The sequence below is a fragment of the Hemicordylus capensis genome, chromosome 4 (genome assembly GCF_027244095.1).
Source record: "Hemicordylus capensis ecotype Gifberg chromosome 4, rHemCap1.1.pri, whole genome shotgun sequence".
Classification (NCBI taxonomy): Eukaryota; Metazoa; Chordata; class Lepidosauria; order Squamata; family Cordylidae; genus Hemicordylus; species Hemicordylus capensis.
This window is the reverse complement of record NC_069660.1, coordinates 197257030-197277396: the sequence shown is the minus strand read 5'-3', so window position 1 is coordinate 197277396 and position 20367 is coordinate 197257030. Positions and strand designations below refer to the sequence as shown.

At 45.1% G+C, this 20367-nt stretch overlaps 1 protein-coding gene across 6 annotated transcripts in view; it reads left to right on the top strand.

Annotated features, from left to right (window-relative positions):
- Positions 1-20367, top strand: part of CDH9 (cadherin 9) — a 209438-nt gene that overhangs the window by 167630 nt on the left and 21441 nt on the right. For 4 of the 6 annotated variants that reach the window (XM_053247486.1, XM_053247488.1, XM_053247487.1 and 1 more), the window contains 3 exons: positions 2852-3105; positions 5060-5196; positions 12686-12807. In XM_053247486.1, coding sequence (XP_053103461.1) covers positions 2852-3105; positions 5060-5196; positions 12686-12807 — 513 coding nt within the window. Of the gene's footprint in view, positions 1-2851; positions 3106-5059; positions 5197-11468; positions 11531-12685; positions 12808-20367 lie in introns of those variants that run through there. The other 2 variants (XM_053247491.1, XM_053247490.1) reach the window with 1 other exon arrangement.

Below are 20367 nucleotides of genomic sequence, written 5' to 3'. Positions count from 1 at the left end.
CAGCAATCCATCCCAAAAGACATAACTGCAGACAAAGTTAAATGGATCAGGGGTTTGCTTCAGAGCCTTTCAGAGTTCCTTATTGCAGCTATTAAAGCTGTGATTCTAAGCCTTATTTGATTCCATTGATTTCAATGTAAATACATGTAGGAACCTGAGATCTATATAATTATTTCTCTTAGCCAGCACGCGTGCCCAGGCTTTGGCACACTGCGAGAGTTCACACTGCGAGAGTTCCCGGCATGACCCTGCCACAGTAATGGAGGCAGTACCGGGCCGGTCCAGCCCGAATGAGGAGGAGGAGGCAGCCCCAGCCTGGCCCCTGGGGTCAGGAGGCGGTGGGTGGCGGTAGAGCCACGCCGCCGAAAGCGGAAGGTTGGGGGAGGGGAGCAGAAGTGGGGGGGCAGAGAGATGGCTGTGGTGAGGAGGAGGGGGTGACCCCAGCCCAGCCACAGGGGTTAGGAGGTGGTGGCCGGTGGTAGAGCCGCACCACCGAGAGCTGCCTGTGCTGCCGAGAGCAGCCAGGGAAGGAAAGCACTGCCGGTGGCTGGGGACAGAAACATGAGAAGACTGGGGCAGAAGGTGGGAGGGAGGGAGGGTAGGAGAGACGGCCATGGTGAGAAGGAAGTGGCAGCCCCAGCCTGGCAACAGGGGTTAGGAGGCGGTGGGCGGTGGTAGAGCCATGCCGCCGAGAGTAGCCAGCACCGCCGAGAGCAGCCCAGGAAGGAAAGAGCTGCCGGCGGCCGGGGGCAGAAACGGGGCAGAAGGTGGGGGGAGGGGGAACCATCAGCCCCAAAGAACGCACAGATGCCCCTTGCGGGTTCAGCTAGTATATGACAATTTGGTATATATGTGCAAGAACCCAGGAAGACAAGTGCATAAAGATACGTGGGTTTCACTGATTTTTACAGATGGATGAATAAAAGTTGTGCAAGTACTACCCCAAGAATTAAACATTTGAAGCATGTGTCATACATTGTGCGGGATTGGGAGTCTGGGGGGTGCTTCTGGATCGGAACCTCTCCCTGGTGTCCCAGGTTGAGGCAGTGGCCAAAGGTGCTTTTTATCAGCTTTGACTGATATGCTAGCTGTGTCCATTTCTTGAGATGAATGACCTCAAAATGGTGGTACATATGCTGGTAACCTCTAGGCTGGATTGCTGCAATACACTCTATGTGGGGCTGCCTTTGTACGTAGTCCGGAAACTGCAGATGATCCAGAATGCGGCAGCCAGGTTGGTCTCTGGGTCATCTAGGAGAGACCATATTACTCTTGTGTTGAAAGAACGACACTGGCTGCTAATACGTTTCCAGGCAAAATACAAGTTTCTGGTTATTACCTATAAAGCCCTGAACAGTGTAGACCCTGGGTATTTAAGAGAACATCTTCACTATGAGCCCCACTACCTGTTAAGATCACTTGGAGAGGTTTGACTGTGGTTGCTACCAACTCGTTTAGCAGCTATTCTGGAATGGGCCTTCTCTGTTGCTGCCCCTGGGCTTTGGTATGTGCTCCCTGTTGAAATAAGAGCCTCTCCATCTCTGGCAACTTTTTAAAAGGCACTAAAGACACATTTATTCACTCAGGCTTTTAATTAGATTCATGGTTTTAAATTTTTAATGTTGGTTTTAAATGATTTTAATGTTAATGATTTTAATGTTTCAATGGTTTTAATTGTTTAATTTAGTTTTGATTTTAATTGTTTTTGTTTTGCTGTAAACCACCCTGAGTCATTTTTGGAAGCGTGGTATATAAACTAACTAACTAACTAACTAACTAACTAACTAACTAACTAAATTAATTAATATACTTCCTAGTTACAAAGGTAAAGTGTGCCCTTGAGTTGGTGTCGACTCCTGGTGATCACAGAGCTCTGTGCTTTTTCTCTGGTAGAATACAGGTGTTTACCATTGCCTCCTCTCATGCAGTATGAGATGATGTCTCTCAGCATCTTCCTATATTGCTGCTGCCCAATATAGGTGCTTCACATAGTCTGGGAAACATACATGCTTGCTAGGCAAGTCATTTCCCACTGTGCCATCCTATTTATAGGAAAGGCTTAAGAAGGGACATGATGCACTTCTCTCCTTCAAAACCTGAGATGTGAATCTACTTATAATAGCAACCACAGCTATAGAATAAAACTAGGTCCAGATGAGCTGGAATATTAAGTAATGGAAGAACCTTTCACAAACCTGAAACTGAAGCAGCCCCAGATTGGGGGAATGGTATATTTTCAGTAACAAACAGAAATACACATTCTGAAAAAGGATGAGCCACACGTGCTTGAATGTGAAACCAGGACAAAATTCAATTCTGCATTTGATCTAGACTAGGGTACAGGAATATATCTGTGCTTGCATAATCCATGCTATATTTAATAGTCACATTAAAAGCACTTCCTTCTTCATAGCATTTTTTAAGGCAACTTTTTAAAAAACAGTACATTATCTAAGCACATTAAAGTGTACTAGAATATGTACTAGTAATAAAAATGAGGCAAAATACCATCAGCTAATCCTAGGCCACCAAATAGCTATCCACATGGAAACATCCTGCATTGCCTCTAAAGCACTGTATGACCAGGTGAGGAAGAGAGTTCTGATTCTTTGGTCTAGCTACCAAGATATTATCTGTTTCCCTTCTGTTCACATATATCAAAAGACTGCTGTCAATTGATGATAGATATTGTGACTGGACACAGGAGAGATAACAACAAAGAATTAGGATTACACCTTAACTAATGATTTCCAAGAATAGAATACTGTTGCTTTATGCTTCTGAAATATGATTTTCCCTATTTATGTGATTTTGTTTTTCTTTTCTTTGTTGCCTTCCATTTCAATGCAAGCAATTAGATTTTGAAAAGAAGACTCTATACACCCTAAAAGTGGAGGCAACCAACACTCATCCTGATCCAAGGTTTTTCTATATGGGATCATTTAAGGACGCCGCTTTGGTCAAAGTTTATGTGGAAGATATAGACGAACCACCAGTGTTTAGCATACTTTCTAATCTGATAGAAGTAGATGAAGATGCCAAAGAAGGAAGCATCATTGGGCAAGTAATAGCTCAGGATCCAGATGCAGCAAAGAACATGATAAAGTAAGTCTTACATGTACAGCACAAAGTTGCATTCATACATGGTCCTCACGCACATCAAGAGTGGCACTGAAGCCAAAGGAATGCTAAGATGCCACTGAGGCTCTACACACGATCTGTGTGTACAGCCCAACTGGGCTGTTCGGGGAGAGTGGACTTTGCCAGATTTCCCCACACACGAACAGTCGCTCGTTGCTGGGCAGCTGGATTGGCCAGACGAGCGGTGGCTTCAGTCGGGTGCTTCCGCACCCGGCCACGGCTCGTAGGGATCTCCAGGGGGAAGGGCAGGAAAGGGAGTGCCAACACATGGTGTCCAAGCCCCTGGATCCCCAGGAAGGCACCCTGCAAGTGTGTGGTGCCTTCCTGGGTTCCCCTCTCCCCCCACCCCGAGTGAGTCAGCTGCTGCTGCAAGCAGCCACAGCTGACACACGATTGCAAAAACAAGGTTAAACTTTGTGTAAGGGGAGGATTTGCTAGGCAGGTTAGCCTCTGTGGAACCACCGGGCTCACCTGAGAGCCCGGTGGTTCCAACGATCACTGGGCTCCCTCAGCCCGGTTTCCAGTTATCGTGGGAATAGCCTCAGTGTTGAAATCCTATTGTTTTATAGAAGGCATGAATTGCCAGCTTCATTAAGGACAGGTTAGCATTCCTATTGTTAACAGTGTTATTATTATTACTGTATTTATTACATATGTATTCCATCCTTCCTCTGAGGAGGTCAGGGTGGTTCACAAGGAGTCTTCCATCCAGAAATCTCATATGGCCTGATCTTATAAACAAAACTGTAGCATGTGACCCCAAAACATTAGCCTAGATTTCAGTCTACATACGAAATACTCTGGATTAGTCAAAAAGAGCTCAGTAGATCAATGAGACTGCTTTGACGTTCATAGGCTTGTGTACAAAAACAATAAAAGAGATTAAGACAGATACCAGAAACAAGAACTGTGAACCAATCTGGGCAATACATTCAACCACCCTTGATTAATCACATGGGAGGAAGAGGAGCAAATAGTACTTAAATCACACGTGAGGGGTGGTATGGATGTTCCATACTACATTCAGCTGGACAGTTATGCAACAGGACAGCGTAGGAGATGTGCATGCTCATGCTCTTCCCCACAATTCAGCAGGACTAGTTGGACATATCATAACTAGAGGTGTGCAGGGAACCAGCAGCGGCCGGTCCGACGGCAGCGGGGTTACCTTTAAGGAGCAGGGAGGGTGCTCTCCCCCCACACTGCATTTCCCCCTCCAGCGCTGTGTTTAAAAATGATTCTGTGGGGAGGCAGCATACCTCCTTGCCACCAATGTGCACATTTGACCAGAAGTGCCCAGTGCGCATGTGCACTTCCGGTCCAACGTGCACCAGGGTCCTGCTGCCCCACAGGACCCTTTTTAAACACAGCGCTGGTGGGGAAATTGCAGCCCGGGGGGAGCAGGGTTAAGACCACCCTCCCTGCTCCTTAAAGGTAATCCCCCTGACATTGAAAAGGCTGAACTGCGGATCCTTGAAACTGGTTCGGAGGTCTGTAACAGGGCCTCCAGATCAGTTTGTTCACATCCTTAATCATGACCATCGGGCATGTTAGCATATGGTCTCACTCCATTAGCATTCAGCAAATATATAGAGGATTAGTTGAGTAAAGGGCTTTTATCTCTCCCTCTCTCATTCTGTAGACATAGAAATTATTTAAATTATTGTTTAAAGGAGGCTAACAAATGAAACACAAACTTGAAATGTGCCTTATAGTGTTTTAATTTTTTAAATTCTCTTTTCTAATTTAGAGGTAGTGATTTTAGTTAGTGGTTATAGCATGCAACATGCTTAAGTTTCCAGTCTAATGAACTTCTGAAGTTGTGTTTTATTTGAAACCTCTGTCATAGAAAGAGAAATCAGACCTACAAAAAAACCTAGAAGAGGAAATCATGATGTATTGTGTTGTGATTTGACAGATATTCTCTAGATCGGCACACTGATTTGGACAGAATATTTAACATCCACTCAGGAAATGGGTCCATATTTGTCTCAAAGACACTTGACCGAGAGGCAGCCCCGTGGCACAACCTCACTGTCATAGCAACTGAAATGAGTAAGTCGCAGGCATCGTAAAATGATTTGGAGGGAAGGGAGAGGAGTCCTGCATTCTTAAATGTTTCCAGTCCTTCTTCTTGTTGCACAATATCACAGCTTACAGTATTAAAAAAGAAAAATCATACACCATTTTTCCTTGCAAAAAGCATAAATGTCATTCAAACGCTTCAGATTTAATCCTGCTGGGAGTGAAAATTGTGGAATAAACCTACACGGTATAGTTACACTATACACTTATACCAGTTTTTACACCAGTTTAACTGTCTTGGCTTTTCCTCAAGAACCCTGGAAATAATACTGTGATGAGGATGCTGAGAATTCCCTGTTAAAGCTCTATAGCCCCTTCCTCTACAGTTTCCAGGAAAAGTCAAATCAGTTTAATCTCTACCTTTCAAGATTATTGGGATGTTTTCTGAAAACAACCACCTCGGAATGTTTTATGAAAGGCGGTATAAGAACTCAACAATAAAACAAACAAACAAACAAACAAATAAATTCTGTTTTACAGATATAGTTGTAGCACCTACCTGGTTGCTCCTATGCTGGTTAGAGAACACATAAAGATTTCCATCCATGTGGTCTGCTGTAATGGCTTGGTTAGCAACCATTCAGACTAGGGATGTTACCGAATTTGTCTCCTCCATATTCATGATGTAATACATGGGTCCAGACCCCTACCACCCCCCAGCAGTTTTAACCTAATTTCCAGTCGGCTTATGAGATCACCCGGCATTCTCTGTGTGTGCGTCCCCATAGCAACTTTGCAATGCCTGGACCAATATGAACCAAGTCGGGTACAGTTGTAGCAACGCACAGGGACATCTCAACAGCAAAGTTTATGATGATGTCATGCACCCCAGTTCAAAATGGCAGATGTGTAAATGTTAGAGGCATAAGTGGGCTAACTTGTTAACCGCCTAAGCGATTTGAATCAAATTTGCTACAGCTGTAGGGACACATAGGTATGCCTCAGTGGTGTAGTTTGTGATTATGTCATCCATCCCAATTCAAGATGGTGGATGCATGAACATTTGAGGTGCATGTGGACTAACCTGTGAACTGCCTAGCCGATATGGACCAAATTTAGTCCAGTTGTAGGGATAGTGAAAGCAAAGTAGGCAGATTAGTTCTTACTAGAACAACTTATTTTTTAAAATGGTGATTTATACAACCAGCTGGGTAGGGGAGACTTGGAGAGAGAGAAACATGAGGTGTTTTTTAAGGACAACACCCCCCAAATTGTAGGATGGGGAGCAAAGGTAACCCCCACAAAGAACCCAGTAGACCAGTGGGTCCTACACCTTAGCCTCCCACTCCCCAACTTTGGGGTTACACTCCTTTAAAAAACACACCCTGGGAGCTGGCTTGGAAAGCATGACAGTTGCCGAGGTGTTTTTTTAAAGAATGCACCCCTGAAATCATGGGATGTGGGGCAAAGGTAACCCCAGGTGGCAGACCCACTGCACCTTTCGTGGGGCCCATGATCTCAGGGAGCAGACCTTGAAAAACATCCTGGGAACCAGCTTGGAGAGAAAGTCTCCCCAAGTTGGCTCCTGGCATGGATTTTAAGGGCTGCACCCCAAAAATTGGGGGGTGGGGGAAAGGTAACCCCTGGTGGGGGACCCACTGGCCCTGTTGGCCCTTCATGAAAGGTTACCTCTGCCCCCACCTCAAAATTTCAGGGTGCAGTCCTTAAAAACCATGTCCGTGACTAAACTTTAAGGGTGGAGTGTTGTTTTTTCAAATAGGCATATCAGAAAATATCAACCTCATTTTGATGGTGTTGGGAAGGCCATGTCAACCTCCCAACATGTTTTTATATTTGAACTGGATTGGATCAGATTTGATCTGATATTTTTGGTGGTGCACAGGCCTAATATTTTGCAACATACTAGAATGTCAACTTGGGGTCCCAGAACATGGTCTAAGGGCACACAATACTGACACTGTGCTGAAGGAAGCAGGTCAGTGCCTAGACGGGAGGCTCATGTATGCAACCTTTGGGGATGGAGCCATAACTCAGTGGTATTGTATGCAGAAGGTCCCAGGTTCAATCCCTGGCAGCTCCAGGTAGGTCTGGGAAAGAAACATTGGTCTTACTGTGAAGAGTTCTTTTTCAGTGTATGGTGGTTATCCATCAGAATGGGTTGTGGACCCAACATCCATTAGAATGGGTTGTGGACAGCGACAGGACTAGATTCAAATGGAAACTAGGCTTGCTTCTGGTATTCAGGAGGTGCCAAAACACCAGTTCTGGGACTGTTCAGATGAAGAGAGAGATAGTCAAGGATAGATGGAAAGGTAAGAACACACCTAAGAAAAACAACTGAACACCCTGGGAGTTGCCACCACCCAAAAAACTGCAACCCAATGCCATGAAGGAAGAGAGACACATCAGCAGGTGGGTCAGATGAACTCTGTACACTGTGAAAAAGAACCCACTATGGTAAGACCAATGTTTCTTTTCCCACAGTGTAGGAGGTCATACCTCAGAATGAGACATGCCCAAGTGGTGAATAAGGATGGGAAAGGATGTAATTCAATGACCTGTTGAAGGATGGTGCAGCCAAAGGCTGCCTGCACAGATTTGAATGAAGCAATATTGTAATGGTTAATGAATGGAATGATAGAGGACCAGGTTGCTGCTGTTGTGGCATGGGCAGAGAAGGCAGCGAATGTAGGGGCACTGTGAGTCATGTGGACAGTGATGCCACGTGGAATCAAGAGCTTTAGGTACTTATCGGCCAATGTGATGCAAGCCCAGATCCACCTTCAGAGCATGACCTTGGAAACTTTGGTGCTCAGCAATGAGGGATGAAAGGGAAAAAAGAGCAAATTAGAATGGCAAAATTCCTTGGTATGCCTAATGTAAATGTAAAAAGCCCTGTGCATGTCCAAGGTATGCCAGGTCTTCTCTTTAGGATGAAAGGGAGAGAGGCAAAAGGATGCCAAGACAAGATCTTGGGACCAGTGCAAAGTTGAGTTGACCTTGGGCAAAAAGATAGGATCGAGCTTGAGCACCACTAAGTCTGGTTGAAAAAGGCAGAGTTCCTTATGGAACGAGAGGGCCCCGAGTTCAGAGCTGAAGGAATTTCTACAAGAAAGTGGAACTTATAGTACAGGAGTTTAAGCAGAGTAGCATGAAGGGGGCTGAAGGGCGTCCAGGTTAGCACACTGAGCACTTTGTTGAGGCTCAGCAATAGAAACCTGTGTACTGGGGGCAGAGTGATGTTACAGGCTCCCCTGAGGAAATGGCAAATATGTGGATACCCTGCCATAGAATTAATGTTGGAGATCTTAAGGACCAATGTGAGGGCAGAGGTTTGTTGCTTCAGGGTACTTTGCCATAGGCCCAGGTCAAATCCAGCCTAGACGAAGGCTAGGACCTCTGGGATGCCCGAAGAGATGGGATTTATATGCTTGCTGCAGGCTCAACATGAGAATGCTGACCAGATAGCCTAGTAAATCTGATTGGTTGAAGCACAGAATGAAGTCAGGATAGTGTCTTGAACTACTGGAGAATAACCCTTCTTGGCTAAGGATGAGCTCTCAATCTCCAGGTGTAATGTTGGAGACACTCTGGGTCTGGATGGTGAATGAGGCCCTGAGAGAGAAGGTCTGGTTGGAGGAGGAGATGCTAGGGTGGGCGGATTGAGGGGACCATCAGGCCTGAAAACCATGGTCTCTGAGGTGGAAACCATGGTCTCTGCTCTGACTGCATCTTCCAAATAACCTTCCCTATGACAGCCATTGGAGGGAAAGTATAGAGGAGGTCTGAGTGCCAGGAGACTGCTAGAATGCTTTTTGCCTCTGCTGGGGGGAATAAAACCTGGGGAGGAAGTGATTGTGAGGGGAGGCAAAGAGGTCCAACGGGCTGGCCTAATAAGTGGGTCACATCGAGGAACACCTTGGGGTGAAGAGTCCACTCTGCTGGGTCAATAGATTGGTAACTGAGCCAGTGGGCTTGACAGCTGGCAACACCACTGAAATGTTCTGAGGTGCTAAATGACAGGTTGAGTTCCACCCAGCAGAAGAGATGGTAGGACTCCACCATCAGAGAGGCGATCTGGTGCCTCCCTGGTGATTGATCACTTTGCTGTTGTCTCTGTGAATGAGAACATGACAGTTGTGGATGAGTGGTAGGAAATGCTGCAGGGCTAAGTGGACTGCACTGAGTTCTAGCCAGTTGATGTTGTGAAGGCTCTCTCTGGGACTCCACTTGCCCTGGGCATATTAGTTGTTGCACTGTGCCCCCCAGTCTGCAAGACTGGCATTGGTGGTGATGAATATCTGAATTGGGTCAACCAGTGGAAGACCCTTGAGCAATAGACAGCCACCAACACTACGAATGATAGAGTTTTGGAGGAAGAGGAAGTTCCCTGTGTGTACAAGCCATAATGAGGTCCTGGAAAAGGCAATAGATGCCATTGGAGGGGGCAAGAATACAACATGTTTGAATAGGATGTAGGTGAACATACTCAAAAAGGTGTGTATTTAAATTTCTGATGATGGAAAAGATCTGGAGATTTCTATTTTAAAAGAGTAGAACAGAAAGCAAAGGAAAATGGATGGCACTTGGACAGAATAGATCAGAGAGATTTGTACATCCCTAGATTGTTCAGACAATGCACTTTGCCTGCATGGTTAAAAACATAAGAACATAAGCCCTGCTGGATCAGGCCCATGGCCCATCTAGTCCAGCATCCTGTTTCACACCGTGGCCCACCAGATGCTGCTGGAAGCCTACAGGAAGGAGCTGAGGGCATGCCCTCTCTCCTGCTGTTATTTCCCTGCAACTGGTACTCAGAGGCATCCTGCTTTGAGGCTGGAGGTGGCCTATAGCACTCCGACTAGTAGCTGTTGATAGACCTCTCCTCCATGAAGTTATCTAAACCCCTCTTTAAGCCATCCAGGTTGTTGGCTGCCACCACATCTCATGACAGAGAATTCCACAAGTTGATTATGGATTGTGTGAAAAAGTACCTCTGTTTGTTGGCAATCAATAAATTTTCTGGCAATCAATTTCATGGGACGACCCCTGGTTCTAGTGCTATGTGAGAAGGAGAAGAATTTCTCTCTATCCACTTTCTCCACACCATACATGATTTTATAGACCTCTATCATGTCTCCCCATGGTCGTCTTTTTTCTAAATTAAATAGCCCCAAGTGTTGTAGCCTTGCATCCTAAAAAAGGTGCTCTAGGCCCCTGATCATCTTGGTTGCCCTCTTCTGCACTTTTTCCAGTTCTACCATGTCCTTTTTCAGATAGGCTGACCAGAATTCTACGCAATACTCCAGGTGTGGCCACACCATAGTTTTGTATAAGGGCATTATAATATTAGCAGTTTTATTTTCAATCCCCTTCCTAATGATCCCTAACATGGAATTGGCCTTTTTCACAGCTGCCACACATTGAGTAGACACTTTCAATGAGTTGTCCACTATGACCCCATGATCCCTCTCCTGGTCATTCACTGACAGCTCAGATCCCATCAGCGTATACTTGAAGTTGGGGTTTTTCATCCTAATGTGCATCACACTGAACCACATTTGCCATTTTGTTGCCCACTCACTCAATTTGGAGAGATCCTTTTGGAGCTCCTCACAATCCATTTTGGATTTCATTACCCGAAAGAGTTTGGTATCATCTGCATATTTGGCCACCTCACTGCTTACCCCTACTTCTAGATCATTTATGAATAAATTAAAAAGCACCAGTCCCATGGTTGCTAAATACATCAGCACCACAACCCACATCCTTATACAATCTCTGACTGCTGCAGGTAAAATCATGGGTGTTGGTGCAAACATGTCAATAGCATAACATTGGGGACGGGTGAGTCTTAATATTTCATGTCAATATACCCATAGTCTTAAGCCTACAGGAATTTATACATACAACCCAAAATGTAAGGACAACTACACCTCTAAGCTTATCACTAATATATTGCAGAACTGTCTATATCCCAAACCAGTGATTTTCTCTATTTTTAAAAGCAGGGGCCACTTGGGCAAAAACAAAAAGCAAAAATCCAATGTGAGAGCCATTTCCTACTTTTCTCAGTGCAGAGAGGGCTCTTTAAGAGATGTAACTTTCTTAAGAGCTCTAGGAGGAAAGTGCTGGGACTTCCTACCACTCTGTGCACTCACCGGTTGTTTATGTTTTTATATGTTGCTTAGTCGGAGGGTTAGTGAAGTAAGCATGGCAATTGTTGCTAGGTATTGGGATTGACAGGAAGAGTACCATGGATCTTAGAACCTAGAAAGTGGAGTCAGTTGGAAGGTAACTGCCAAGGAAGAAGCTGGCAGAAAGGGACTCGGGCTATAAGATGGTAAACTGTTACTGATGATGTTTTGAACTGTGTTTTTCTTTGAAAGGATCAACTTTTGTTTCATTTAGTTTTCTTCTTCTTCTTTATGAAACAATAGATCCTCTTTATTTTAAAAATATTTGGTCTTCCATCACTGGAGTAACACCTCATGCCTAAAGCATCCCCCCTCTCATCAAGGATAATTGCTAATAATAGACTATTGAAATTAAATGGTAGCAACGGGTACAGGAACACTCACAGGATGATGGAGGCCACAACTGGGCCCCAGGCCTTACAGTGAAAAACACTGTTGTAAACCAACACCCATTTAAAGATGTTCATGTTAATTTTCAGTCCATATTGACAAGTCAACAATGTATCCTTAGTTATTTTTTTCATTCAAAGAAATGAAGCATCTAATACTGGAGAGGGTATCAGAGATGTATGAAATCAATATTGTATTGTAATGAGACCTGCCAACTAAAACCCGCAACCCACATACATAACCTGCAACCCACATAAAGGTAAAGTGTGCCATTGAGTCAGTGTTGACTCCTGGCGACCACAGAGCCCTGTGGTTGTCTTTGGTAATATACAGGAGGGGTTTACCATTGCCTCCTCCCACACAGCATGAGAAGATGCCTTTCAGCATCTTCCTATATCACTGCTACCCAATATAGGTGTTTCCCATAGTCTGGGAAACATACCAGCAGGGATCTGAACCAGCAACTTCTTGCTCCCCCTAGGCAAGTTACTTCCCCATTGAGGCATTAGGTGGCTGTCCAACCCACATAAATTCATACATTCATACATGCGCGCGCACGCACACACCCCACTCTGCTTACAACAATCAAAGAAGGGAATTAATGATGGATGCAGTATTTAGCGTAGACAATTTGGCTGGTGTTATCATATATTAAATCATTTTGGCTTTGTTTAGTCCTTGCTCATTCCCTTGAAATAAATAAATGTTATCTCTTTTTCTCTCCCCCAAAACGAAAAATTGTCATGCCATTACACTAAAAAATGGCTGTGACTTAACTGCTTTTTAAACATGCTTGGGGAATACTGTACAAAAAAACCCGGTTTGCTTGATCATACTCGATCAGGTAACAATAATAGTTCGATATAATGTTGTGGTTACTCTGTGTTTATTGTCTGTTTTTTTAATTTCAGGCAACCCCAAACAAAGTACCCAGGCACCTATCTTCATCAGGATTTTAGATATAAATGATCATGCACCAGAATTTGCCAAATACTATGAAACCTTTGTTTGTGAAAATGCAAAAGCAGGGCAGGTAAGTGTGTATTTACTGTATCATTGTCTATTTGATTTCTATTGCTTTCTGCCTCGTGTTAATTTGTAGATCAAACTAAAGTGGCAATCTGAAAGTTTTGCAATTAGTAGCCTGAAAAGTGAAAATTAAAGTCTAAACTTTAACTCCTATGTATCTTCATGAAAAATCCTGTTTGCGAAAGAAGAACAGATCTCCCTGAATAATAGTGAAATAGGCTGCTGCAAGCCCCATTACATTCACTAGTATGCACAAGTATGTGAAGCAGGCAGTCATGGATATAGGGCACAAAGCACATCCCACTGAATTTGGCTGGATCACAACCATAATCAGAAACAGTTCCTATATCATGACATTTTTTTCAGCTGCCGCTCTCATGACAATTTGCAGGTAATTCACGACATACACATTTGCCTAGTTCACATGTTATTTTTGTCCATGTGAGTACAGACTTAGCCACAGTCAGGGTTATTGGCATGTACTGTGCATGCAACTGTATTGGGTGAAGTGTCCTGAACTCTGGGTTGACTTGTCTCAGGATTGCAACCTGATTGTACTGGCTGCAATATGACAAAAATATAGAGGGGCTATTCTTACGATCAGAAAAAATTGGGCTAGGAAAATTCTAGCCTGATTTTTGTGATCGTAAGAACCACCGGGCTCGTAGCCAAGCCCGGTGGTTCTGGAGCGGCTAACCCACTCCTGTAGCCTGCCCTTTAGCCCGGGTTTGCGGAGTGAGCGCGCCGCAAACCCGGGCTATCTGCTCGTGAGTAGCCGCGGTGCGGCTCCACGCCGTGGCTACTCGTGAATAGACCCCGAGGCTTAAAAGCAGCTTCCCGGCTCGGGGGTCTCCGTAGTATGCCATGCGTGCTCTCACAGAGCATACTGGGGCTTCCAGAGGCCACGCGGCTCCCGAGTTCCCCAGTCCCCGCCGGCTTCGTCTCGGAGCCAGCCATCGTGTGGGCAGCCAATCTGGCTGCCCAGGGCTCCCTGCCTGCTCATGAGCGGGGAGAGTGGGCTTAGCCCGCTCTTCCCACTCACCACTAGGAACCGGATCTCACTGATCATGAGACCCGGTCCAGAGTCTCTCCTCACAAGCAGTGTGGAGAGCCTGCAGGGCTTCTGCAGGGAGAACAGGCTTAACCTGCTCTCCACACAGATGAGCACGGAGACTGCCCTGGTCAGCCCAATCAGCTGCCCACACAACTACCTGCTCCATGATGGAGCTGGTAGGGGCAATGGGGATCGGGACTGCCTGCCCCCTGGAAGTCCCAGGATGCACCGTGCAAGTGCGCGGGGCATTCTGGGGCTACCCCTGAGGAGGGGAGGCATGCTGCAGCCTCCTGGTCGGGGGTCTACTCATGAGTCACCATGGTGCGGAGCCGTGCTGTGGCAACAAACGATCAAGTAAATGGGGTTAGCAGAGCTCTCACTCCTCTAACCTCATTGGTGGGGGGGGGGCAATTGAGTGGGCTAACCACCAGGAACCACGCAGCTCCCAGAGGCTCACGTGTGGGGGAAAACGGGCTGGGCTCCCTTAGCCCAGTTTCCTCCACACGTGTGAATAGCTTCATAGTCTAGTGGCTTTCTGGGTATAATTAAAACCAGGAAGATACAATTAACACTTTTAAAAGGCTATTTCAGACTTTGAGTTTCTTTGATATAAAGCTGTCTTCAAGCATGGGTCACTGTTAGTCATGAGCAACCCACCCCCAAACCTAACCCAAACAGGGGTGACTCCATATTAGTGACCCCTGCCCACACTGGAAATTGCTTAGGCTTATTCTAAGCCTCTCCAAGTTCATTGAGGCTAGAACCAATCACTGCCCTAAGCCTCTCATGAATGTCCAAGTCATCTTGAGGCTGCAGTGGCAAGAGGAGCTAAAGAACAGGCAGCTACTACCACCTCCCTCCCGTCCTCCCTCTTGCTCCTTGAGCTGCAGCAGTAAGATAAGTCAGTGGAGCAGATGGATGGGTGAGCAGAGGAGGAGTGGAAGCAAATGGGTGGCTGGAAAAGAGGAGCTGAATTAACACACCTTGGATTAAAATACTGTTAAGGTCCAGCAGAGCCAATAATGGGGTTGAGATGGGGGGGTCAGGTAATGGGGTACGCAGACCAGAGGCAAGAGAGTGGGTGGAAATCAGATTTTGGATCAGGCAGCCAGGGAGAGGCACAGTGAAATGAAGCCTGGCAAGGGAGTTTGTGTCGTTTTCTGGACTGACAGATCACTCAGAATGGGGAGCCAGGCTTAGCATAGTAGCTGCCTCAAGGCAGTAAGGCCGCAATTGGCTCACTAGGTTACCTGAATCCTCTGGGGCTGACTGGCTTCAGTTTCCCTTCGCCCCCACTGTCAGGGGCATGCTGTGGAGCAGCAAGGTTCATTCCTGCAAGTTCCTTCCCCGCAGTGCATTAATGGGAGCCTCCTGATGGGTCAGGAGGCTACTCCTGTGTAGGCTATGACACACAATCAGTTAGCCTGAGTTTGGGGGGCACTTGCACCCTAAACCCTGGCTAACAGCTGGGGCACTCAACAGGGTTTGCCATTGTGCTGCAGCTGGGAGCTGCACAGCTTCCGGTGGTTTACATGAGCCAGCAAAGCCAGGCTGATTTTGTTGGAAATTCTCTGTGGTGAGAGAATCCCTTTTTCAATATAGCAGAGTGCACAGAGGCACAAACACAGCGGATTTAGTTATGCATGCATGTGTGCTAAGAGTAAAGTAACTTGGAGCCAATTGCTTGTTTCAAATCAATATAAAAGGTATTTATTAAGGAACTCCATTCTAGATAGGAAAGTGAGGATTTAGGATCTCTAATCTATCTATCTAAATGGATGCAGATGGATTCACCATCTTCTCTGCACATATGGTGCAGGGCAAGAGACTTGCCATGTTGCAAGGTCAACAGCCAGGTAGGAAGAGAGAGAAGGAGGAAGGAAGTTGAATCCCCTAAGATTAGCAATCCACATTTCAAAGGGATAGCATCAGAGCAGCAGGAAGTGATGACCAAATGTCTTTGACCTTCTAGCCCTCTGACTTACTAGTCTGTCCTCCACTGTCTGAGGCAAAGAGACAGCGCAAAGTCCTTTCCTTCCAACACCCCCTCTCGTTGTCTCGTGACTCAGTTCACAATATTCATTTTCTCTCTCAGCTTTTCAAAGCAGGGTCTTGGTAGTGGCTTAGTGAGTAAGTCTGCGAGCATTTCATTTGTCGGGCAGTAGAGCAACTTGATTAGTCCATCTTTCTGCAGACTTCTCACTACATGGTACTTCACATCAATATGTCTGGTACTCCTCTTTACATCTTCTTGTTTGGAGAGTTGAATGCAGCTTTGGTTGTCTTCATACACTGGTATGGGCTGTGGTACATCTGTACCTAGGTCCTTCAGTAGTTGACACAGCCATTGTATCTCGTGACAGCCCTGTGCAGCTGATACATATTCTGCTTCAGTGGTTGATGATACTACTATGTCTTGTTTTCTGCTTGACCAGCTTATCGCTCCATCTCCATAGAAAATTATGTGACCACTGGTGGATTTCCTGTCTGTTATATCTCCACCCCAGTCTGCATCTACGTATGCTTCTAGTTTTGGTTCACTATTAGCTGGCAGCTTGAGCTTAAAGTGTGCAGTACCCTTTAGGTACCTAACAAGTCTTTTCATTGCATTCCAGTCCTTGACTGTTGGTGATGCAGTCTTTCTACAAAGTAAACCAACTGCTGTACTAATATCTGGCCTAGTGAGTGTACTAATGTATAAAAGCTTACCCAATGCTTCACGATATCTATGGTTGTCAGATAGTGGCTCAGTTTGATCTTCTTGCTTTATGTAGTTCACTTCCATTGGAGTTGGTGTAGGATTTGCATTTTCCAGTCTGAGCAAGTTTATCAAGTCTTTAATTTTCTGTTCTTGGTTGATCAGGAAACTTCCATCTTTCTCTCTTTGTACTTGAATGCCCAAGTAGTGTGCAATGTTGCCAAGTTGCTTGACTTCCACTTCTTTGTTCAGATGATCCATTATTTCCTTGCTGTCATCTGGATTTTCATAGGCAAAAATCAAATCATCAACATACGCCAAAATGTAAGTCCATTTCCCATCTCTGCATCTCGTGTACAGGCAGGGATCAGCTTCACTTCTTTTGAAGTTTGCTTGAAGCAGCATATCATTCAGTTTTATATTCCATGCTCTGGCAGCTTGTTTTAAACCATAAATGCTCTTTTGCAGTTTGCATACATAGTCCTCTTTGCCTTCCTGTAAGAAACCTGGTGGTTGTTGCATGTAAATGTCCTCTTCTAGTTCACCATGCAAGAATGCAGTTTTCACGTCTAGGTGCTCAACATGCATTCCTTTGCTAGCAGCAATACTTAACAGAGTCCTTACTGTGGTATGTTTAACCACTGGTGCAAAGGTTTCATCATAATCTTCTCCATATTTTTGTGAATATCCTTTTGCTACTAATCTGGCTTTGTAGCGCTGAATCTCACCATCAGCATCATGTTTGAGTTTGAAAACCCATTTGCAGCCAATAACTTTTCTTCCTTGTGGTAACTTAGTAAGAGTCCAGGTTTTGTTTTTCTGTAGAGCCTCAAGCTCTTCAATTGCAGCCTGTTTCCACTTCTGGGCTTCTGGTTGTGGTAGCTGGGATATTTCCTCCCATGATGAAGGTTCTGGTTGTTCCGCTGTTCTTGCGAGGTAGGACAGCCTCGGAGCTGGAACACCTCTGTTTGAGCGCGTTGATCGCCTCACCTCACCCTCTGTGGTCTCTTCTATCACCTCAGGTGCGTCTGGTGGATCGCTGGGGGTCTCTGTGTCAAGTGTGGTTGGATCTGGATCTGCTGTCTCCTCCTCCTCCTCAGTTCCTCTGAGATCAGGAAGCATAATCCAGTCATCAGGGTGCTTGGTCTGGTTGCTTGCTTCAGTGTAGGCCCCCTCTGAAGGTGTAGCTCTTTCATCCTCTTCAAAACACACTGCTCTGCTTATGGTTATCCTGTTGGTGTCAGGATCCAGAATTCTGTAGGCTTTGGATTGTGCTGCGTAGCCTACAAAAATCCCTTTTGTGGCCCTAGGCCCTAACTTAGTCCTTTTTCCCTTTGGGATGTATGAGTAAGCCGTGCTTCCAAAGACACGCAGATGCGTCATGGACGGCTTATGACCATGCCAAAGTTCATAAGGTGTTGTTTCAATAGGTTTTGTGTTCATTCTGTTGTGTATGTATGTAGCAGTCATGATGCCTTCTCCCCAGAATTTCTGTGGGAGGTGTGCGTCAGCAAGCATGCATCTTACCATGTCCAGTAGAGTTCTGTTCATTCTTTCTGCGATTCCATTTTGGGGCGGGCAGTAAGGCACCGTAGTTTGATGCACGATTCCATGTTCTCTCAAGAACTGCTGTGTAGCATTGGACATGTATTCTCCTCCATTGTCTGTGCGCAGGATCTTTGGCTTCCAGCCAAATTTGTTGCTTGCCATCGCCACATATTGTTTTAATTTCTCCAGCATCTCTGATTTTTCCTTCAGTAAATAAACACACGTGTATCGTGAGAAATCATCTGTTATAGTTAGAAAATATTTATGATTACCTATGGTTGCTGGTAGTGGTCCAGATATGTCACTGTGGATCAGATCCAAGGGTCCTTTCGTCTTCCTTTCACTCTGCTTTGGGAATGGCTTGTTTACTGCTTTGAACTCGAGACAAGAAACACAGTTAGTTACAGTGTCACATGGTACAAAATCAATGCCATTAGCTAATCCCTGTTCCTTCATGTTTTGAATTGATTCAAAACTTCTGTGTCCTAGTCTTCTGTGCCATAATTGTAAGCAGTTTCCATGCTGACACAACTTGGCTAGGTTCATTACATTAGGCTGGTATGCCTCAGGTCTGGACTGGGCTGGTCTTTCTCTGTCTGTAAATTGCTCTTCCACATGATAAAGACCTTGAAATTCCGAGCCCACAAGGCAAACTTTTCCATTCTGGGTAACAACACATTGTCCATTTTTAATATACAATTCACAGCCTTGTTGCTCTAGCTTGGATATTGAAATCAAGGAGCTTGAGAATTCAGGGATATACAAAACATCTCTCAGAAAAAATGGTTTAACAGATCCATCCAGCAATTTGCAATATAAAATTCCTTCGCCCTTTTTCTTTGCTTTAATTGTAGTATTATTGCCCAAATAAACAGTCTCTTCAGGAATATCAAACAGTTCAGTATAGAAACTTAGATTTTTAGAAATATGGACAGATGACCCAGAATCTAAAATCAGCTTTTCATTATTTTTCATTAAATTAACACTATAGTTCTTGTTGAAATGTCTGTCTGTATACTTGGAATCTCTATTTTCATTCTCCTTTGTTTGACTGATATTCCCAGACCTCCTGGTCTGATTCTTGGGACAATGCGCCACCCGGTGGCCAAATTCGTTACACAGGAAACACCTGAAGGCTTTGTTTCCAGCTGACCTCATTTCAGCACTGGCGGTCATGTGACCTCTCTCTCTGGGCTGAGTTTCTCTGGTGAAATCGGCTCTCTTTGTATGCAAATGTGAGGTGCCCATGCGGTTCCCTCTTGCAGCATTTCCTCCAGCATTCCCTCCCCATCTCGGGTTACGTCTGGAATGATCAATTGTTGCTTTAAGAGCAAAGTTGCTAGCCAGTTCACTTTCATAGCGTGAGTTTAAAAGGTTTCTTCGGTTAGCCTCCGAAGACAATGTTTCTACAGCTTTTTCAAAGTTTAGATTGGTGTGGGTTTCCAATTGCCCAATTATAGTGCTATAGGAAGCAGGCAAGCTCAAGAACAGAGTCTCCAGCTTTTGACTCTTTGTAAATTCCTCTCCTGCTTGTCTAAATTGAAAAAAGAAATCTTCCAAAGTCCCAATAAAAGTAGAGAAACAGTCCCCATCTTTATATTGGAGATCTTGCAATTTTCGGCGTAAATTAAACGTGTATGCCCATCCTTTCCTCATATGCATAGAATCTAGCTTGTTTAGCATCTCCTTTGAGGTTCCAAGATCACAAATAGCATAAAGGAAAGTTTTACTCACGGAAGCTGCAATCATCGCTTGTGATTTTCGGTCCTTAATTAGCCAGAGTTCCTTCTCCTTTTTCTCAGCGTCCGAGGTTCCATCTGGCAGGGGGGTCTTCCTCAGTAACTTGGTGGAGTCCCTCTGCTTTCAGTGCAATCCTCAGTCGAGTCTTCCATTCCAAGTAATTATCCGCTTCCAGGATGGTAAGCCTGAGTTTTCCCTCCAGGTATGCAGCCATGCTCACCGGCTCCAAAAGGCAGTTGCTGTAGATTAGCAATTCAAAGTGTCCACGCTAGATCTCAATGGATCTCCTGGAACAAACCTAACTATCTAGTTGCAGCACACGCAGCTCAAAATACTGCTCCCATAACTGGCTGGAGCCCATAACCTGTTGGAAATTCTCTGTGGTGAGAGAATCCCTTTTTCAATATAGCAGAGTGCACAGAGGCACAAACACAGCGGATTTAGTTATGCATGCATGTGTGCTAAGAGTAAAGTAACTTGGAGCCAATTGCTTGTTTCAAATCAATATAAAAGGTATTTATTAA